Consider the following 17883-nt stretch of genomic DNA (forward strand, 5'->3'; position numbering starts at 1 on the left):
TAGGATGACTGCGGGGAGCGGAGTCCTGAACAGGCAGCAAATTTTGTTGTGTTGCCAACTGAGGGCATTTATACCACGTACTTTGGCTTTTAATGAACATCTACCACATTTAAACTGCAGTTAGCCTGAATCCATTTGTAATCGTAATTGAACTACTTTAAAATTGGACAAATACTCAACAATAGTATTCATTTTTGCAGCGTATTGTGAAAGTCAAGACAGGGGCCAGTGCCGTATTTACAAATTCTTGCTGAAATGTTGTCAACAACTGTCGTGATGTACTACGGGAATGGATGAGGGTGTGTCAGCTGGTCCTGTCAATGGGAGAGTGGGAGGGAAGAGATGTGTTTGGAAGAGTGAAATACTGTAATATTCTCACACCTACTTACAAATGATATCTATTCCGAGGGGGTGGGGGTAGGGGGGGGGGGGCAAAAAAAATGGGGGGGAAGAGAGGAGAAGAAGAAGAAGAAGAAGAAGAAGAAGAAGAAGAAGAGGAGGAAGAAAGAAAGAAAGAAAGCTGTGTTCTTAGGTCCCATTGTGAAGACAACCTCAGAAATAGCAAAATATTTGGAAGAAACTGCCAATATTTGCGAAAATGAAGATATAAATTTCACAGCTGTGCTATCATCTACGTGATCACTCTGCTATTCACAGTAAAGTGCCTGGCAGAGGGTCCAATGAAACACATTCAAGCTGTCTCTCTACTGTTCCACTCTCAAACAGCGCGCAGGAAAAATGAGCGCCTACACTTTTCGGTGTGAGCCTGATATCTCTTATTTTATCACGATGATCGTTTCTCCCTATGTAGGTGGGCATCAAAAGAATGTTTTCGCAATTGGAGGAGAAAACTAGTGATTGACATTTCATGACAAGATCCCGTTGTAACAAAAACATCTTTGTTTTAATGATTAGCACTCCAATTCACATACCATGTCTGTGGTACTATCTCCCCTATTGCGCAATAATACAAACAGCTGCCCTTCTTTGAACATTTTCTATGTCATCCGTCAGTCCCACCTGATGCGGATCCCATACCACACAGCAATACTGCAGAATAGGGCGGACAAGCGTGGTGTAAGCAGTCTCTTTGGTAGACCTGTTGCACCTTCTAAGTGTTCTGCAAATGAATCACAGTTTTTGGCTTGCTCTACCAACGACATTGTTTATGTGATTGTTCCAATTTAGGGTATTTGTAATTGTAATTGTAATCCCTAAGTATTTAGTTGAATTTACAGTCTTCAAATTTGTGCAACTCATTGCATACTCGAATTTTAGTGGATTTCTTTTAGTACTCATGTGAATAACTTCAAACTTTTCTTTATTCAGGGTCAATTTCCACTTTTCGCATCATACAGGTATCTTATCTAAATCATTTTGCAATTCATTTTGGTCATCTGATGACTTTACAAGATGGTAAATGACAGCATCATCTGCAAACAATCTAAGACAACTACTCAGATTGCATCCTATGTCGTTAATATAGATCAGGAACAATAGAGGGCCTATAACACTTCCTTGGGGAACGCCGGATATTACTTCTGTTTCACTCGATGACTTTCTATCTATTACTACGTACTGTGGCCTTTCTGTCAGGAAATCATGAATCCAGTCGCACAACTGAGGCGATATTCCATAGGCACGCAGTTTGGTTACAAGACGCTTGTGAGGAACGGTGTCGAAAGCCTTCTGGAAATCTAGAAGTATGGAATCAATTTGAAATCCCCTGTCAATAGCACTCATTACTTCACAAGTATAAAGAGTTAGTTGTGTTTCACAAGAACGATATTTCCTGAAACTGTGCTGACTATGTGAATATAAATTGTTTTCTTCAAGGTACTTCATAATGTTCAAACACAGTACATGTTCCAGAAACCCACTGCAAATCGACATTTGTGATATGGGCCTGTAATTCAGCGGATTACTCCTACTTCCCTTTTTGGGTATTGGAGTAACCTGAGCAATTTTCCAGTCTTTAGGTATCGAACTTTCTGTGAGCGATCAGTTGTATATAATTGCTAAATATGGAGCTATTGTATCAGCATACCCTGAAAGGAACCTGACTGGTGTACAATCTGGACTGTAGGCCTGGCTGTTATTAAGTGATTTAAGCTGCTTTGCTACACCGAGGATATCTACTTCTATATTTCTCATCTTGGCAATTGTTCTTGATTGGAATTCAGGAATATTCACTCATCTTCTTTGGTGACGGAGTTTCGGAAAACCATGTTTAATAACTGTGGTTACGATGACGATGATGATGAAAATTAAAAATAGTGATACAGGTTCGTAAGCAAAAAAGGTAGAAAAGAAAAAGATCTGAAAATCAATGTAAATCATTTCATTTTCTTTATTGCCCTAGTAATATCAAAATGTTGACAATTAATAAATGGTATAAGTTTAAAATAGGTATAACATTAATTTTTTTGCAGATACTTCATGTCAATAAAACAGTCTGTAATTTTAATTCCATAGGCAGAATGTGTTTAAAATGAATTTTTCTCAAGGAGCCTCTTAACAAAGGGGGTTTCTCTTATATTCAGGGTCATCTCATATTCAGGTAAATACGTAGCTTTCTTCACACACACACACACACACACACACACACACACACACACACACACACACAACACACAGCAAGCACACCACATGACACAAGTTCATCATCTCCAGCAGCTCGGATCGCAATGCAACTGTCACGTAGAAAGGAAGCAGCAATCTGGAGGGTGTGGGGAAGAGGAAGGGATAGTAGAGTATGGGTGGAAGGAGAGAAGAGTGGTGTCTGGTGGAGTGTGCAGGGACCAGAATCCAGCAGATGCAAAGTCAGGAGATTGGGAGATAGTGAGGTGACAGGCAGGAAAGGGGAGGGGAGGAGTAGTGAATGGGAAAGACTGGGGAGTGTGCGTTGGCAGAGGGCAGACACAAAGAGCAGGAGGGGATGAGAATAGAGAAGATGGCACAACAGAGGGGGCAGAAACTAATGCGTAGAGGCTGTGAAGCAGTAGGTTACTGTAGGCTGAGGCCGAGATAATTAGGGGAGTGGAGAATGCATTTTAACGATAACTCCCATCTGCAGGGTCCAGAAAGCTGGTGTCGGAGGGGGGGGGATTCAAATGACCCGGGTTGTGACGCAGCCTCTGAAATCGAGCATGTTACGTACAGCTGTATGTTTTGCCACAGGATAGTCTACTTTGCTCTCGGCCACAGTCTGACTGTGGCCGTTCATCCGGGTGGATAACTGTTTGGTAATCAACCTAGAGTTCCCACTGTTTAATTTCAAATATGAGCAAGGAAAAATATTAATTCAAATTGCTGCTGAGTGATGGGAGAAGGGCAGCAAGTCAGAAGGGGGGGGGGGGGGGGGGAATAATACAAAGATTGGGAGTTGTCCAGAAAGTAGCGCACCACATTTTTGTTCAACAAATATTTATTGAACACGATGAAAAGTACACACAAAAACGTATGACGTTTCTTCTGTGCTCCCTGTTTTTCCATTTAACTTCCTGTAGTAAGACACAAGGGTGCGTATGCCCTGACAATACCACTCCTCCTCCTGGTCACGAAGCCATTTCTTCACAGTGTGCGAACTGTCCCTTCGTCATCCTCAAAATGTCTTCCACGAATGGCATCTTTTAGTGGCCCAAACAAGTGGAAGTCTGAGGGAGGTAGGTCAGGGCTGTAAGTAGATGGGCTAACACAGTCTAACCCCATTTAGTGATGTGTTCCAAAGTCCTGAAACTCGTGTGAGGTCGAGCATTATCATATTGTATAAAACAGTCACTTGGGTTACTGACTGTATCCACACTCCCTCTGCCAACCGGTAGCTTCGGCGCAAACTGCCGAGTTGTTCCACATCGGTCCTCGTGAACGAGCACTTCGGTGAGCTGCAACTCGTCAAGCGTGGCAGCTGTGGGTGCCCTCCCTGAATGCTGCAAATCTTGGAGCTCTGCCAAACCGCCTTCTTGTAAAGCCCTCACCCTCTTTGCCCAGTGACTGACCATATATCTGTTGACTGCAGATGCTCTGTAAACTGCACGCAGAACTTCGTGACTCTTCCTGACAGTCTTTCTCCGCAGTGAGAAATTAGGTGATGAGGTGCTGATTGTAACTTCCATCACCTAGAGACGCCATTTTGAAATGTTACTGCAGCTAAGTCACCTGTCGGAGGAAACAGAAAATCTGTGCGTGCACTCTGGAAACATCAAATAATGCGTACCGTAAGTTTTGCATTCATGCCATTGTTATTGGCTGGAGACGGTGGGGGGCGAGTGGTGAATTACTTTCTGGGGAATCCTCTGATTGTATAAAAATAACCCTCTTATTTGTATATAAAAAAACTGTTTTGTATTGTCATAAAAGCCCATACTTGGTGAATGAGTGCTGAGCCCCTGGGGGGAATATAAGGTGCAATTTCTGTAACTTTGATCAAGAATACAGTTCAATTTTTTTACGGCAAACTTCGTTCCTTTTACCATACGATTATACAAAAGAGACCATTTTGTCTTATTTTCAATCATTTTATGCGATACACAGTTTAAAATGCCAGTGAGTGAAGATGTGAAAATTATCCAAGCTTTATCATTTACTTAGTTTTGTGTCATAATTGCATATAATATTTCATGGGGACTTCTTTAGAAGGAGTGTGATCAATTTCAAACCTTCTGATATGTCAAAAATACATAAATAGTTTTTGAGCATTCTGTATGCACAGAACACAGCACTGTTAGTTATGACATATCTGCATCTCTAATCTTTAACTGTAACACAATTCCAGTGGAACATTCGAAATAATTATTCGTACATACGTCAACAAAACAAATGTCATTAAGAGAACTTCACAGGCTCCCACAGTTGTTTTAGTATGTGTTCATGCACAATGTCATCACATTTATATTTTATATTCTGTTTTTAACCAAATTCTTCCAAGTGAGTGCTGAGAAGTAATGTCTCTGAATTCTATCCTCAATATCGGTTGAGGTCTTACATGTCACGCATATTACTTAGTAGACTTCCTAACTTCGCTGACAAGTTGCAAAGCTCTACCGCTAAAGGGTTCCAAAGTGTAGTGTATAACACAGCGGTGTGCAGCTTAACAATGTCAGTGTGTGAGAAACGTGTGCTGGAATCAAATTTCTAGCCTTCCACGCGCAGAGCACCCTCTACTTCACCATGAAAATGTCAGACTGTGCACGAGTGCTGTCACATCTGCAACACCCTGACACCTCGGGTTCACCGTCATCAATCAGCCTCCGTACAGTCTCGACTTGGCCCCATCCGATATTCGTCTGAGTCCAAAACTTAAAGAACTCTTTTGAGGCCTTCACTTTGACAGTGATGAATCGGTGCAAGCAGAGGTGCGGTTGTGGTTCCGTCATGAAAAGTCAAACATTCTACAGTGACGGTATTAACACACTGGCCTTCTGTTGGAAGGTATGTGTTCAGCATCAGGGTGGCTATACTGAGAAATAGGTATGTAGACATGAAGCATGAAGGTGTAGAAGTTTTTTTTATTTAAAAAGCTTTCAGAATTTTCACACAAAAAATTCGGAGGCATTCCTTTTCAGCATGTCCTTGTAATTTATTGTGAACTCTGGTATTTTCATGCAATTTGAAATAAAATACAGAAAGAAAATAAAACAGTGGAAAATTCAGGATGGAATAATTGTAATACTACGGAAAGGGTAGTTGCTACTCATTACATAGTAAGGGTGCTCAGTCACAGACGGGCACAACAAAAAGAATACGAACAGGCAAACTTTATGCCTAAAGGCCTCTGGGCTCGGCAGCCAGAGACAGTGGTCATGTGTGCACAAGTTGCATTTGCACAAATGTGTGTGTGCACGCCATCTAATTCAGAACGTCTTTCAACTGGAAGCTTACATGTTTGATAGTCTTTTTGTTTTGTCTACATGTGACCCAACATCTCCAACCTATGGTGAACAGCAATCTCCCCTTTTGACAATCAAACAATGGAAAATCCAGAATGGACTGTAACAATGTTATGAAAGGGAAAATTGCCGCTCACCATATAGCAGAGATGCTGAGTTGCAGACAGGCACAACAAAAGGCTGTCACTAATAATAGCTTTTGGCCAGCAAGTTGTGTGTGTGTGTGTGTGTGTGTGTGTGAGTAGGGCGGGGGGACACACACAGAGAGAGAGAGAGAGAGAGAGAGAGAGAGAGAGAGAGTTGCATTTGCATGTTTGCTGTCTAATTCTGACGAAGGCCTTACTGCCCACAAGCTATTATTTGTGACAGTCTCCTTTTGATAATATTGTCATTATTCCATTCTGGGTTTTCCATTTTCTCATTCTGCCAAAATCATTCTGAAGAAAAGAATGGCTGATCTTCTGAACAATAAAATAACCCATACCTAGAATTTACGTTTTGCCACTCAACTCCTTTCACTAGCAATAACAAAACTAGTGACTTTCCGATTATTCAACTTACATGTGATCCATTCACTTATTAGTGCTCCGACTGAAATGACCTGTACTTAAGGGCACTCAGAAATCTTGAAATCTACAAAGGCGATTTTTAGACAGCCAGACTGTAAAGTATTCATGCAAGACGATAAAGTATTTGATGGTTTCCAGCAGATCTCGGTAAGAGCTCCACGCACAGTACATCTTCTTTGCCATGTTATACACATGTACAAATAGTTTTAGCTTGCGAAGTTAAGACAGACTGAAGTTACAATATGAGATCGAAACTTGCACAGACTGGAAGTTACAAATGCTTGTTGCAGGGAAGAGAACATAACAGTGCACCTTAATACAACGTGGCATTGTCTTTAAATGTTGTCCAAGTTGAACGAGCACGTGAGGAGGATCCAGAATGAATCCTCACCTTGGATCTGGTTGTACACCGCTTTGAAACTTCTCTGTACATTAAATCTGAGCTGTATCTTGATAACTCAGTCAGTAAGAACATTCCACATCAAAAGCAATGTTCCTGGTTGGAATGACTGTCTGGCACAGTTTTAACAAACAATAAATAATGGGAAAAATGAACACCAAAACCTGAATAAAACATAAATAGTACTAATATTATTTGGAATAAATACAATCTTTTGCTGTTGTCTTTAGTCCAAAGACTTGCTTGATGCAGCTCTCCACGATACCCCCAAGCTCTTCATCTCCGAATAACTCCTGCAACTTACTTCCTTCTGAATCTGCTTATAGTATTCATCTGCTGGGTCACTCTCTAACTGGTGATCACTTGATGTCTCAGATTGTGTCTTGTCAACCGATTCATTCTTTTAGTTATGCCACAAATTTCTTTTCTCCCCGTTCTATTCAGTACCTTGTGATTATTTACACAATTTATCCATCTACCCTCAGCATTCTTCTGTAACACCACATTTCGAAGCTTCTGTTTTCTTCTCGTCTACACTGTTTATCGTCCATGTTTCACTTCTGTACATGGCTACATTCCATACAAATATTTTCAGAAAAGACTTCCAAGCACTTAAATCTATATTTGATGTTAACAAATTTCTCTCCTTAAGGAATGTTTTTCTTGCCACTGTTAGTTTACATATTATATCCTGTCTACTTCAGCCATAATCACTGATTTTACTACCCAAAAGCAAAATTCATCTACTATTTTAAGTGTCTTGTTTCCTGATCTAATTCCCTCTGCCATCACCTGATTTATTTCAACTACATTCCATTATCCTTGTTTTACTTTTGTTGATGTTCATCTTACATCCTCCTTTCATGACACTGTCCATTCCATTCAACTGTTCTTCCAAGTCCTTCACTGTTTCAGACAGAGTTAAATGTCATAAGAAAACCTCAAAGGTTTTATTTCTTCTCCTTGAACTTTAATCCCTATTCCAAATTTTTCTTTGGTTTCCTTTACTGCTTGTTCAATGTACAGATTGAATAACATTAGGGATAGGCTACAACCTTATCTCACTCCCTTCTCAACCACAGCTTCCCATTCATGCCCTTCAACTCTTTATTACTGCCGTCTGGTTTCTGTGCAAGTTGTTAATAACCTTTTGTTCCCTGTATTTTACCCCTACTATTTGAAGACCTTCAAAGAGAGTATTCCAGTAAAACTGTCAAAAGCTACCTCCAAGTCTACAAATTCTATAAATGTAGGTTTGCCTTTCCTTAACCTATCTTCTAAGATAAGTCGTAGGATCAGTATTGGTTTGTGAGTTTCTACATTTCTCTGAAATCCAAACTGATCTTCCCCGAGTTCTGCTTCTAGCAATTTCTCCATTCTTATGTTAGTATTTTGCAACCAAGTCTCATTAAACTCATAGTTCAATAATTTACATCCTTCCAGCACTTGTATTTTATTTTATTATTTTTAAACCTGGAATTACTGCATACTTCTTGAGTCTGAGATACTTCACCTGTCTAACATATCTTGCACACCTGATGGGAGAGTTTTGTCATAGGCTCCCAAGGCTATCAGTAGGTCTAACAGAATATTGTATACTCACAGGACCTTGTTTCCACTTAGTCTTTCAGTGCTCTGTCAAATTCTTCTCAGAGTGTCATGTCTCCCATCTCCCCTTCACCTATGACCTCTTCCATTTCTATAATAAAATTCATTAATGCTAATTTTTAGTTTGTCTAGTGATAAAATGATCATATGGCGTTATTGGCCAGGAGACGCCACCTACAGTTATATGGTCACCTGTTGCAGGTCTTTCTATCCAATGACACAAAAGTGACAGAAGCATCTTTGCGGTGAAAAGGAGATGAAATGATACGGTGAGCAGCAATTTGTCCTTTTCATAACATTGTTATTGTCCCCAAGTGGAGTTTCCACTGCTTCGTACAACCAAAAGTTATTTATGTAATAAGAAAATGGTAACATAAAATAGCATATTGACTATAAAACACGGACAAATGTTTCATTTTTATTTTGCTCTCAGTGAGCTGTATTGAAGGGATACGTGAATTTTCAGCACAAGACATCAATCACAGCAGCTTCGTAACAGGAAATAACTGCTCTGATGTGGAAATATGTATTCTTTGGATCACCACATTACCTTGTAGATGGGCAGACTTTCAAAGAACAGTTATTTTAACAGCAGATGCATGGTGGAAGACACAGAAAATAAACCCTGAAAATATTACTGTAACTATCTCCTGTATAGTGAAGAAATGAAGGCAGCCATTTAATGTGATACAGGCATGTAATGACGAAGAGAATATACCATTTGTTAATTCAAAATTAGCAAGGAAAGTTATACACAAAAATTACACAAAAATGTGGTGCAGCAAAGATATAAATTCCAGATTTTAAGGTGACTATTACAGATTTTGAGATGAAGTCCAACAGAACAACCATCACAGACAGGTGAAAAAGATGATACCACACTGGAAGAAATGGTTATGCTGCAAATCCTATGGTACCCTTCCCTTGTGTTGCAGAAACCAAAACAAATAATTGAGTAGACCTCAAAAATAATTTGAAGAATTATTCGACCAACTAAAACAAAGGAGAACCACGCACCTTGGTCAAACTGAAGGCATTGCTGTAGTAACCAGGTAAGCCATATTTATATACTTTTGAAAAAAACACAAAAAAACTATTCACAAATTTGAAAAAAAATGTAATCAATCTTGTCTTTTTCCCAACCTGCATTAAAGCCACCACCACGCTCTACATCTTCTTACACAACAAAACAAAGATTTATTATTGCATTTATTGAATTTATTATTTTTCTTTTCTTTTCTTTTCTTTTAGTTTAAACGCAATGTGGGTTACGTATTTTATTCATGCTGAGCAAAATGTGTTTCGAGAATGTATTCTCATTGTCAAGTGCAGTATTTACGTATTTATTTATTTTTTATTAATGATATGAATATAATAGAGGGAAACATTCCACGTGGGAAAAACATATCTAAAAACAAAGATGATGTGACTCACCGAACGAAAGTGCTGGCAGGTCGATAGACACACAAACAAACACACGAAATTCAAGCTTTCGCAACAAACTGTTGCTTCATCAGGAAAGAGGGAAGGAGAGGGAAAGACGAAAGGATGTGGGTTTTAAGGGAGAGGGTAAGGAGTCATTCCAATCCCGGGACCGGAAAGACTTACCTTAGGGGGGAAAAAAGGACAGGTATACACTCGCACACACACACATATCCATCAGCACATACACAGACACAAGAAAACATTTCTAAAGGCAAAGAGTTTGGGCAGAGATGTCAGTCGAGGCGGAAGTGCAGAGGCAAAGATGTTGTTGAAAGACAGGTGAGGTAGGAGCGGCGGCAAATAGAAATTAGCGGAGGTTGAGGCCTGGCGGATAACGAGAAAAGAGGATATACTGAAGGGCAAGGTCCCATCTCCGGAGTTCTGACAGGTTGGTGTTAGTGGGAAGTATCCAGATAACCCGGACGGTGTAACACTCTGCCAAGATGTGCTAGCCGTGCACCAAGGCATGTTTAGCCACAGGGTGATACTCATTACCAACAAACACTGTCTGCCTGTGTCCATTCATGTGAATGGACAGTTTGTTGCTGGTCATTCCCACATAGAAGGCTTCACAGTGTAGGCAGGTCAGTTGGTAGATCACGTGGGTGCTTTCACACGTGGCTCTGCCTTTGATCGTGTACACCTTCTGGGTTACAGGACTGGAGTAGGTGGTGGTGGGAGGGTGCACGGGACAGGTTTTACACCGGGGGCGGTTACAAGGGTAGGAGCCAGAGGGTAGGGAAGGTGGTTTGGGGATTTCATAGGGATGAACTGAGAGGTTACGAAGGTTAGGTGGACGGCGGAAAGACACTCTTGGTGGAGTGGGGAGGATTTCATGAAGGATGGATCTCATTTCAGGGCAGGATTTGAGGAAGTTGTATCCCTGCTGGAGAGCCACATTCATAGTCTGATCCAGTCCCGGAAAGTATCCTGTCACAAGTGGGGCACTTTTGTGGTTCTTCTGTGGGAGGTTCTGGGTTTGAGAGGATGAGGAAGTGGCTCTGGTTATTTGCTACCCTCCCGACCTGGTACAGGTGCCTCTGCACTTCCACCTCAACTGACATCTCTGCCCAAACTCTTTGCCTTTAGAAATGTCTGCTTGTGTCTGTGTATGTGCGGATGGATGTGTGTGTGTGTGTGTGCGAGTGTATACCTGTCCTTTTTTCTCCCCCAAGGTAAGTCTTTCCAGTCCCGGGATTGGAATGACTCCTTACCCTCTCCCTTAAAACCCACATCCTTTCGTCTTTCCCTCTCCTTCCCTCTTTCCTGACGAAGCAACAGTTTGTTGCGAAAGCTTGAATTTCGTGTGTTTGTTTGTGTGTCTATCGACCTGCCAGCACTTTCGTTCGGTAAGTCACATCATCTTTGTTTCTAGATATATTTTTTTTTTGTTACACAAAGAATGTGAGTGATAGTTTGCATGTGTGTGTGGTTTTCCACATAACTGAGGAGGCACGTTACTTGATACCTGAAAAAGTTCACTACAGTGGATGAGACGCAGAACAACACACATTCGAACACAGCAAAAAAATACTTACGTACATATTTGCACTTGACAACAAGAAAAATTTCTCCAATTGTGTCGTGCTAAGCATGAAAAAATACGTAATTAGTGCAGTATTTCATTATTTAAATAATGAATGATAGTTGCTGGCTTTGAAAAACACCGATTATGATATGTGAAACTGAATCAGACGTTCCTACTTCTCAGACGGTTATCAGTGGTTTTTATTAGATGGTAAACCTTCATTAGATAATAAACAAGTCCCTAACAAGTCTTTTAATTCCTGTTACGTACATATATCATACATAATATGCAAGGGGGTATCCTACATGTAACTTTTACACCATAAAACGTTATTTCCCGAATTTTACATTTTCCCGCATTTTACACCATTATTTTGAAGTCCCTTGTAAAGTGTAAAAGCGGGGTTTGACTGTTTGTGAATGTCAGTTTCAGTTGGACGACGAATTGCAATAGTGAGTGCAACTGTGGATCCGTCAGCAGGTGAGCACAATTTTACGAAACAGCAATCGATCTTCTCGTCTCGCCACGGGATAAATGTCTTAATGCATGTCGTAATTACTTTTGAATGGAACCATTCTAGGGTCCGGTTGTGGTAGGTGTTTGGTTTTCATTTTGTTGTCCCTTACAGATGCACCAGCACAAGAGGGTACGGAAAAGTTCCAGTGCTGCAGCGAATCACTCACCGGCACGACAGACCCCAGGGGCAGTGACCGCGGGTGCGGGAGACGGGGCACTCCTCCGCGATGTCCGGCTGCTTGGTTTCCAGGTAGCTCTGGACGTCGTGCAGGTAGGTGCAGGTGGCCTCCCCGCGGCACTCAAACAGCCGCTTCTGGTCGTCCGGCCTCCCCGCGGCAAACTGCGCCACCGCCTCCGCGTCCGTCGGGCTGTCGATCAGGCTCGAGCAGAGGCACGACGCGCGGTCCACCCGGAACGGGCACGGCCGAGCCTTGTTCTGCCCTGCGACAGGAGATGCGTTCTCTTATACTGCGTACGTGTATAATGACAATACTTGTCAGATTTTTGCAAAAATATTTAAAAATAGTTTTTGGTAATAATCATTCTAAAGTAGGACCTCGATAATCCAGCACGGTCGAGGATCAGCCAATGGCGGATTACCAGACATACTGGAATAACAAGACTATTTTTAAACACGTGGTCTAAAGAAAGTGATGTAAGCAAAAACTCTAATTTAAATGTACAAAACAATTACACTGGTGTGATAAAAAACTTGGGATAGCAAAACGCACATATACAGAATGTGGTAGTATCACAAAAACAAGGAATAAAAGGACAGTGCATTTGCGGAGCTGTCATTTGTACTCAAGTGACATGTGAAAACGTTCGTGATGTGATTATAGCCACGGGACGGGAATCGACAGATTTTGAATGCGCAATGGTAGTCAGAGCTAAATGCACGGGACATTCCATTTCGGAAATCATTAGGGAACTCGATATCCACAGTGTCAAGAGTGCACCGAGAATACCAAGTTTCAGGCATCACCTCTCACCACAGACAATGTAGTGGCAGACGGTCTTCACTTAACAACCAAGAGCAGCGGCTTAGCTGTCAAATAACTGCAGAATTCAATGCAAGGTATACGACAACTGTATCTGTTAGAACAAAGCACAGAAATTTGATATTAATGTAGTGATGGGGAGCTCGTGAATGAGTCGTTCAAATGAATGCTTTACTCCAGTGAAGTGTGAACTAACCACTCAGTTTGAATGAACTGGTACTTGAAACTCTTCAGATAGCACACTCCACATTATTTTCTAGTTCACTCACTCTCTTCCCCTCTCCCTCTCCCACTACATCGGTGCTACGTCACTCATCCTCCCTTCACTTCAGTCCTCCCTCTACTGCCTGTCGACTAATCGCGCGGTGTTTGTGCGGAACGATAGGTTTACGAGGGCTTGGGAAGGTGAGGGGCGAGGGGAAGGCAGCGTCAGCTGCTTCTTGCAGTGCTGACATCATTACCCGTTACTATTTGTGCAGTTAAACTTCGTGTCTACGGGTAGCCTACCGTTGGCAGCACTTGCAGACAAATGAATATTAAAGACACAAACGAAGAGGCTGGCTGTGTGAGCACGCACTGCCAACATGAAAATAAAAGGTTTGTTAATAACACTGAAAGAGGGATTTTACCTGAAATCATACCAATGACTACAGGTGACAGTTTACATTTTGAATCTGGAGGGTTATTATTCTCAATAAAAATAAAATCTACAGGAAAACTTCTGAATAATTACTTAATGTAGGTATATAGATTTCGTGACAGTGGTAAACATACTCATTCTATTTTGGATTAAATTTTAAAAGGAACATAAAATTGGACGGCATTTCGTTGCTAGCCCTAGTTTTCAGTCCATGAATACAACAAATAATGTTTCATCTGGCAGGTAAAGAATTTTTGGGGCGTTTCATGAGAAAATGTCGAGCAAGATTAAATGTAATACCTTCTTTATATGTGACAGACTTCTCTGTTTATCTTTCCTTTGTCCCTTTTGACCATGCTGTACTCAAGTTAACTCAGACGCGGCATAGTTCGGCCATCTGTTGGTAAAATTATGATGTATTAGGAAGCTTTATTGTACGAACGAGGCGAAGCAAGTGTAGCTGCAGCTGAGCGGCGAACTGGGCAACTTCATCACGCTTCCGTACTTCATTAATGAACTACGTCATTTGAACGCTTCACGGCAAAGAGTGAAATGAATGAAGTAGTTCACGGGAACGAATGAGTTCGACCCATCTCTACATTAATGGGCTACCGCAGCAGCCAATCGATGCGAGTGCCTTTGCTAAGAGTACGGCTACGTCTCCAGCACCTCTTCTGAGCTAATGACCATATATGTTGGCCCACAGATAGCTGGAAAACAGTGGTCTAGTCGGACAAGTCCTGATCTCTGTTGGTAAGAGGGGGAGACCCCACAAAGCCATAAGCTGTCATAATGGTTCTGTGCAAGCTGGTGGTGGCCCCATAATGGTGTGAGCTGCGCTTGCACGGAATGGACAGGATCCTTGCTTGTGTCCAGCTACTTGGAGACCATTTCCAGCCATTCACAGACTTCACGTTCCCGAGTAACGATGGAATTTTTGTCAACGACAGTGCACCGTGCCACAGCTGTTCGCGACTGGTTTCGACAACATTCTGGACAATTCGAGCAAATAACTCTGCCACCCAGATCCCCCGACCCAGTTCTCGTCAAACATTTACGGGACATAATCGAGAGGTCAGTTTGTGCTCAAAATCCTGCACTGGCAACACTTTTGCAATTACAGACAGCTAAGGAGGCTGCACAGCTCAATATTTCTGCAGGGAACTTCCAACGAATTGTCGAGTCCACGCCACATCGAGTTGCTGCACTGTGGCATCACCTCTCATCACAGACAATGTATATTAGGAAATATCCCACGACTTTTGTCACCCCAGTGTAATTAACAATATTCTGAAAAGTATAGATTGCTACTGACACTGAGTTAAAGACAAGAATGACGAAAAGACTGAACAGCAATCTACTTTTTTTTAATATTGTCGATATTCCAACGTACACTTTCTACTGCTCAAAAAACAATAAATAACTATCGAAAAACCTTCGAGGAAGATTATATGCTAAGTTACCTTATAATATAAAGAGTTTTTGGAATGTAAACAACTGAATGAAAAAATTATTTCATAACTAATTCTAGTGTTTGAAAAAAATATCTATCCTTGACATTTATATACTCTTGCACGTGTGCAAACAAATTCTGCAAACATTTTTTATCTCGGTTGTTAGTACCTTGAAAAAATTGGCTTTTAAGGAGTTCAACAGCTTCTTCAGGCAATTAAAATCGTTGCTGATGCATTTGCTATCTCACAAAAAATGGGACAAAAAGAGTGGCCAGGAAATTAAAATAAAGACAGAAATGAGACATTGATTCCATAGTTTTACTTTGTGTCAACCGATCCTTCAGTGATTTGCTCCGAAAAAGTTGTCATCATTATGTGAAGAATGATGCAAAGTGTTTGGTCGGCTTTGCCGAATTTATCGATACCATTCAGTGTCACCTCTTCTCTGACCCCCTACAGCAGTGTAACAGAAAAAACAAGCCTTCATTTTCTTGGAAGTATTTCACCAACAAATCATTTTTGTTGGCTTCGGTTCATCTTTGAAGACGCAAACAGTTGATTGCTGCTTAGTTTCGAGACATATAAGAGGACACACATGGTGGTGGTGGTGGTGGCAATGTTCAAGCAATTAAGAAGATTTAATACAGCACCATTCCCCTTTTCATTTATTGAACAAATGCAAGGATGGCTGACATAGTGTTTAGTGCATCTGGGATTGTAAAACAGTTGAGATCCTTAGACGCCAGGAAGGCATCTGCCCCAGACGGTATCCCCATAAGATTATATGTTAACTATGCTACAAATATAGCCCCATTCTTATCTGTCATCTATCAGAAATCATTGGAACAGTGGGAAGTTCCATGGGACTGGAACAAGGTCCAGGTCATAGCACTGGAACAAGGTCCAGGTCATAGCAATCTATAAAAAGGGTAGAAAATGGATGCAAATAATTACTGGCCAATTTCACCAACATCAATTTGCTGTAGAATCGTGGAACATATTTTGTATTCAGACATAATGACCTTTCTAGACTCTGAGAAGGTCATCTGCAGAAACCAGTGTGGTTTTAGGAAACAGCGGTCATGCGAGACACAGCTGGCCGTCTTTGTGCATGATATACAACAGGCTCTAGATACCGGCTCCCAGGTTGATGCCATATTCCTCGACTTTCGAAACCCGTTCGACTCTGTTCCGCACTGTCGCTTGCTACAAAAAGTGCGCGCTTACGGTCTATCCGACGACATATGCGTTTGGATAGAAAGTTTTCTAACAGACAGAGAGCAGTATGTCGTGCTGAATGGGTTGACTTCAACAGAAACAAGCGTAACATCAGGTGTGCCCCAGGGCAGCGTAATAGGTCCGCTGCTTTTTACGATTTACATAAATGATCTGGTTGATGGTACTGACAGCGGCATTAGGCTGTTTGCCGATGATGCTGTGGTCTACAGGAAACTAGTATCACACGAAAGTTGTGAACAAATGATTGAGGATTTGCACAAAATAAATGCGTGGTGTAATGACTGGCTGTTATCTCTCAATATTAGTAAGTGTAACCTACTGCGTATAACAAGGCGAAAATCCCCATTAATGTACGAGTACAAAATAAATGCCCAGTCTTTGGAAGCGGTAACATCAGTCAAGTATCTGGCTGTGACTATTCGAAATGATCTCAAACGGAATGATCAGATTACGCAAGTAACGGGTAAGGCAAACTCTAGATATCGGTTTATTGGTAGAATCCTGAAGCGATGCAGTCCTTCAAAAAAGGACATAGCTTACAATACGTTAGTTCGTCCAGTCTTGGAGTATTGTTCGTCTGTATGGGACCCTTACCAGTTGGGTCCGATGCAAGAGACTGAGAAGGTCCAAAGAAGAGCGGGAAGATTCGTGACTGGTACATTTAGCCATCGTGAGAGCATTACAAATCTCATAGAAAGTTTGAAGTGGGTCACACTTGCAGATAGACGGCGCGTTAAACAGAAGGGACTGCTCACTAAATTTCGAAATCCTATCTTGACCGAGGATGTACAGCATATACTTTCAAATCGCGTAATGATCACCATTCAAAGATAAGGGAAATTAGAGCTCGTACTGAGGCGTTCAGACAGTCGTTTTTCCCTCGCGCGATCCACGAGTGGAACAGAGGGGGGGAAATATGACTTTGGCGCGAATTGTGCCCTCTGCCACACACTGCTTGGTGGCTAGCGGAGTATATATGTAGATGTAGACACTAAGAAAAACATACTGTGAGATCAACAGCATTTACAGCCAGTTACTTTCACACACAAGATTTGATGTTATGTTATGTTGTAGAAATAGGTTAAAAATAATGCTCTTGTAAGAAAGTGTTACTGTTTTTTCGAACTGAAATTATTACATTCTTTTTAACTCTGTAGGTATTTCACCTGCCAGGTTTATTTCAGACTCGCACTAATGCTCACACAACAATTTATTTGAAAAAATTGTTCATACAGACTTATTTCTGCCAACCCCCATGCAGTGCACTTGCCCCGCCGCCTTTTCCATTCCTGGGAGACCTGGGCATCCTCTTCAAGGTCAGCTATAAATCTTTCACTGCCTTAGTCTTATCAAACTGACACCTCCTAACTTCCTTTTCAGCCACTGAGCTAAGATAAGTCAAACAAAGCCAAGTCGTGACTACAAGGCAGATTGTGTAGCATAGAGATGCATTTTTGGAATAGGATCTCAATAACAGCACTAGCAGCACGTGTCCTGGTGCCACCGTGATGAAGCTTCCATTGTCCAATGGGGTTCCTTCACTTTTTGTGGTCTT

At 41.4% G+C, this 17883-nt stretch overlaps 1 protein-coding gene across 1 annotated transcript in view; it reads right to left on the bottom strand.

The window, feature by feature from the left end:
• Positions 1–17883, bottom strand: part of LOC124720026 (tRNA-dihydrouridine(47) synthase [NAD(P)(+)]-like) — a 227880-nt gene that overhangs the window by 146200 nt on the left and 63797 nt on the right. The window contains exon 3 of the mRNA XM_047245275.1: positions 12162–12435. Coding sequence (XP_047101231.1) covers positions 12162–12435 — 274 coding nt within the window. The remainder of the gene's footprint in view (positions 1–12161; positions 12436–17883) is intronic.

This window comes from Schistocerca piceifrons, chromosome 11, assembly GCF_021461385.2.
Source record: "Schistocerca piceifrons isolate TAMUIC-IGC-003096 chromosome 11, iqSchPice1.1, whole genome shotgun sequence".
Lineage (NCBI taxonomy): Eukaryota > Metazoa > Arthropoda > Insecta > Orthoptera > Acrididae > Schistocerca > Schistocerca piceifrons.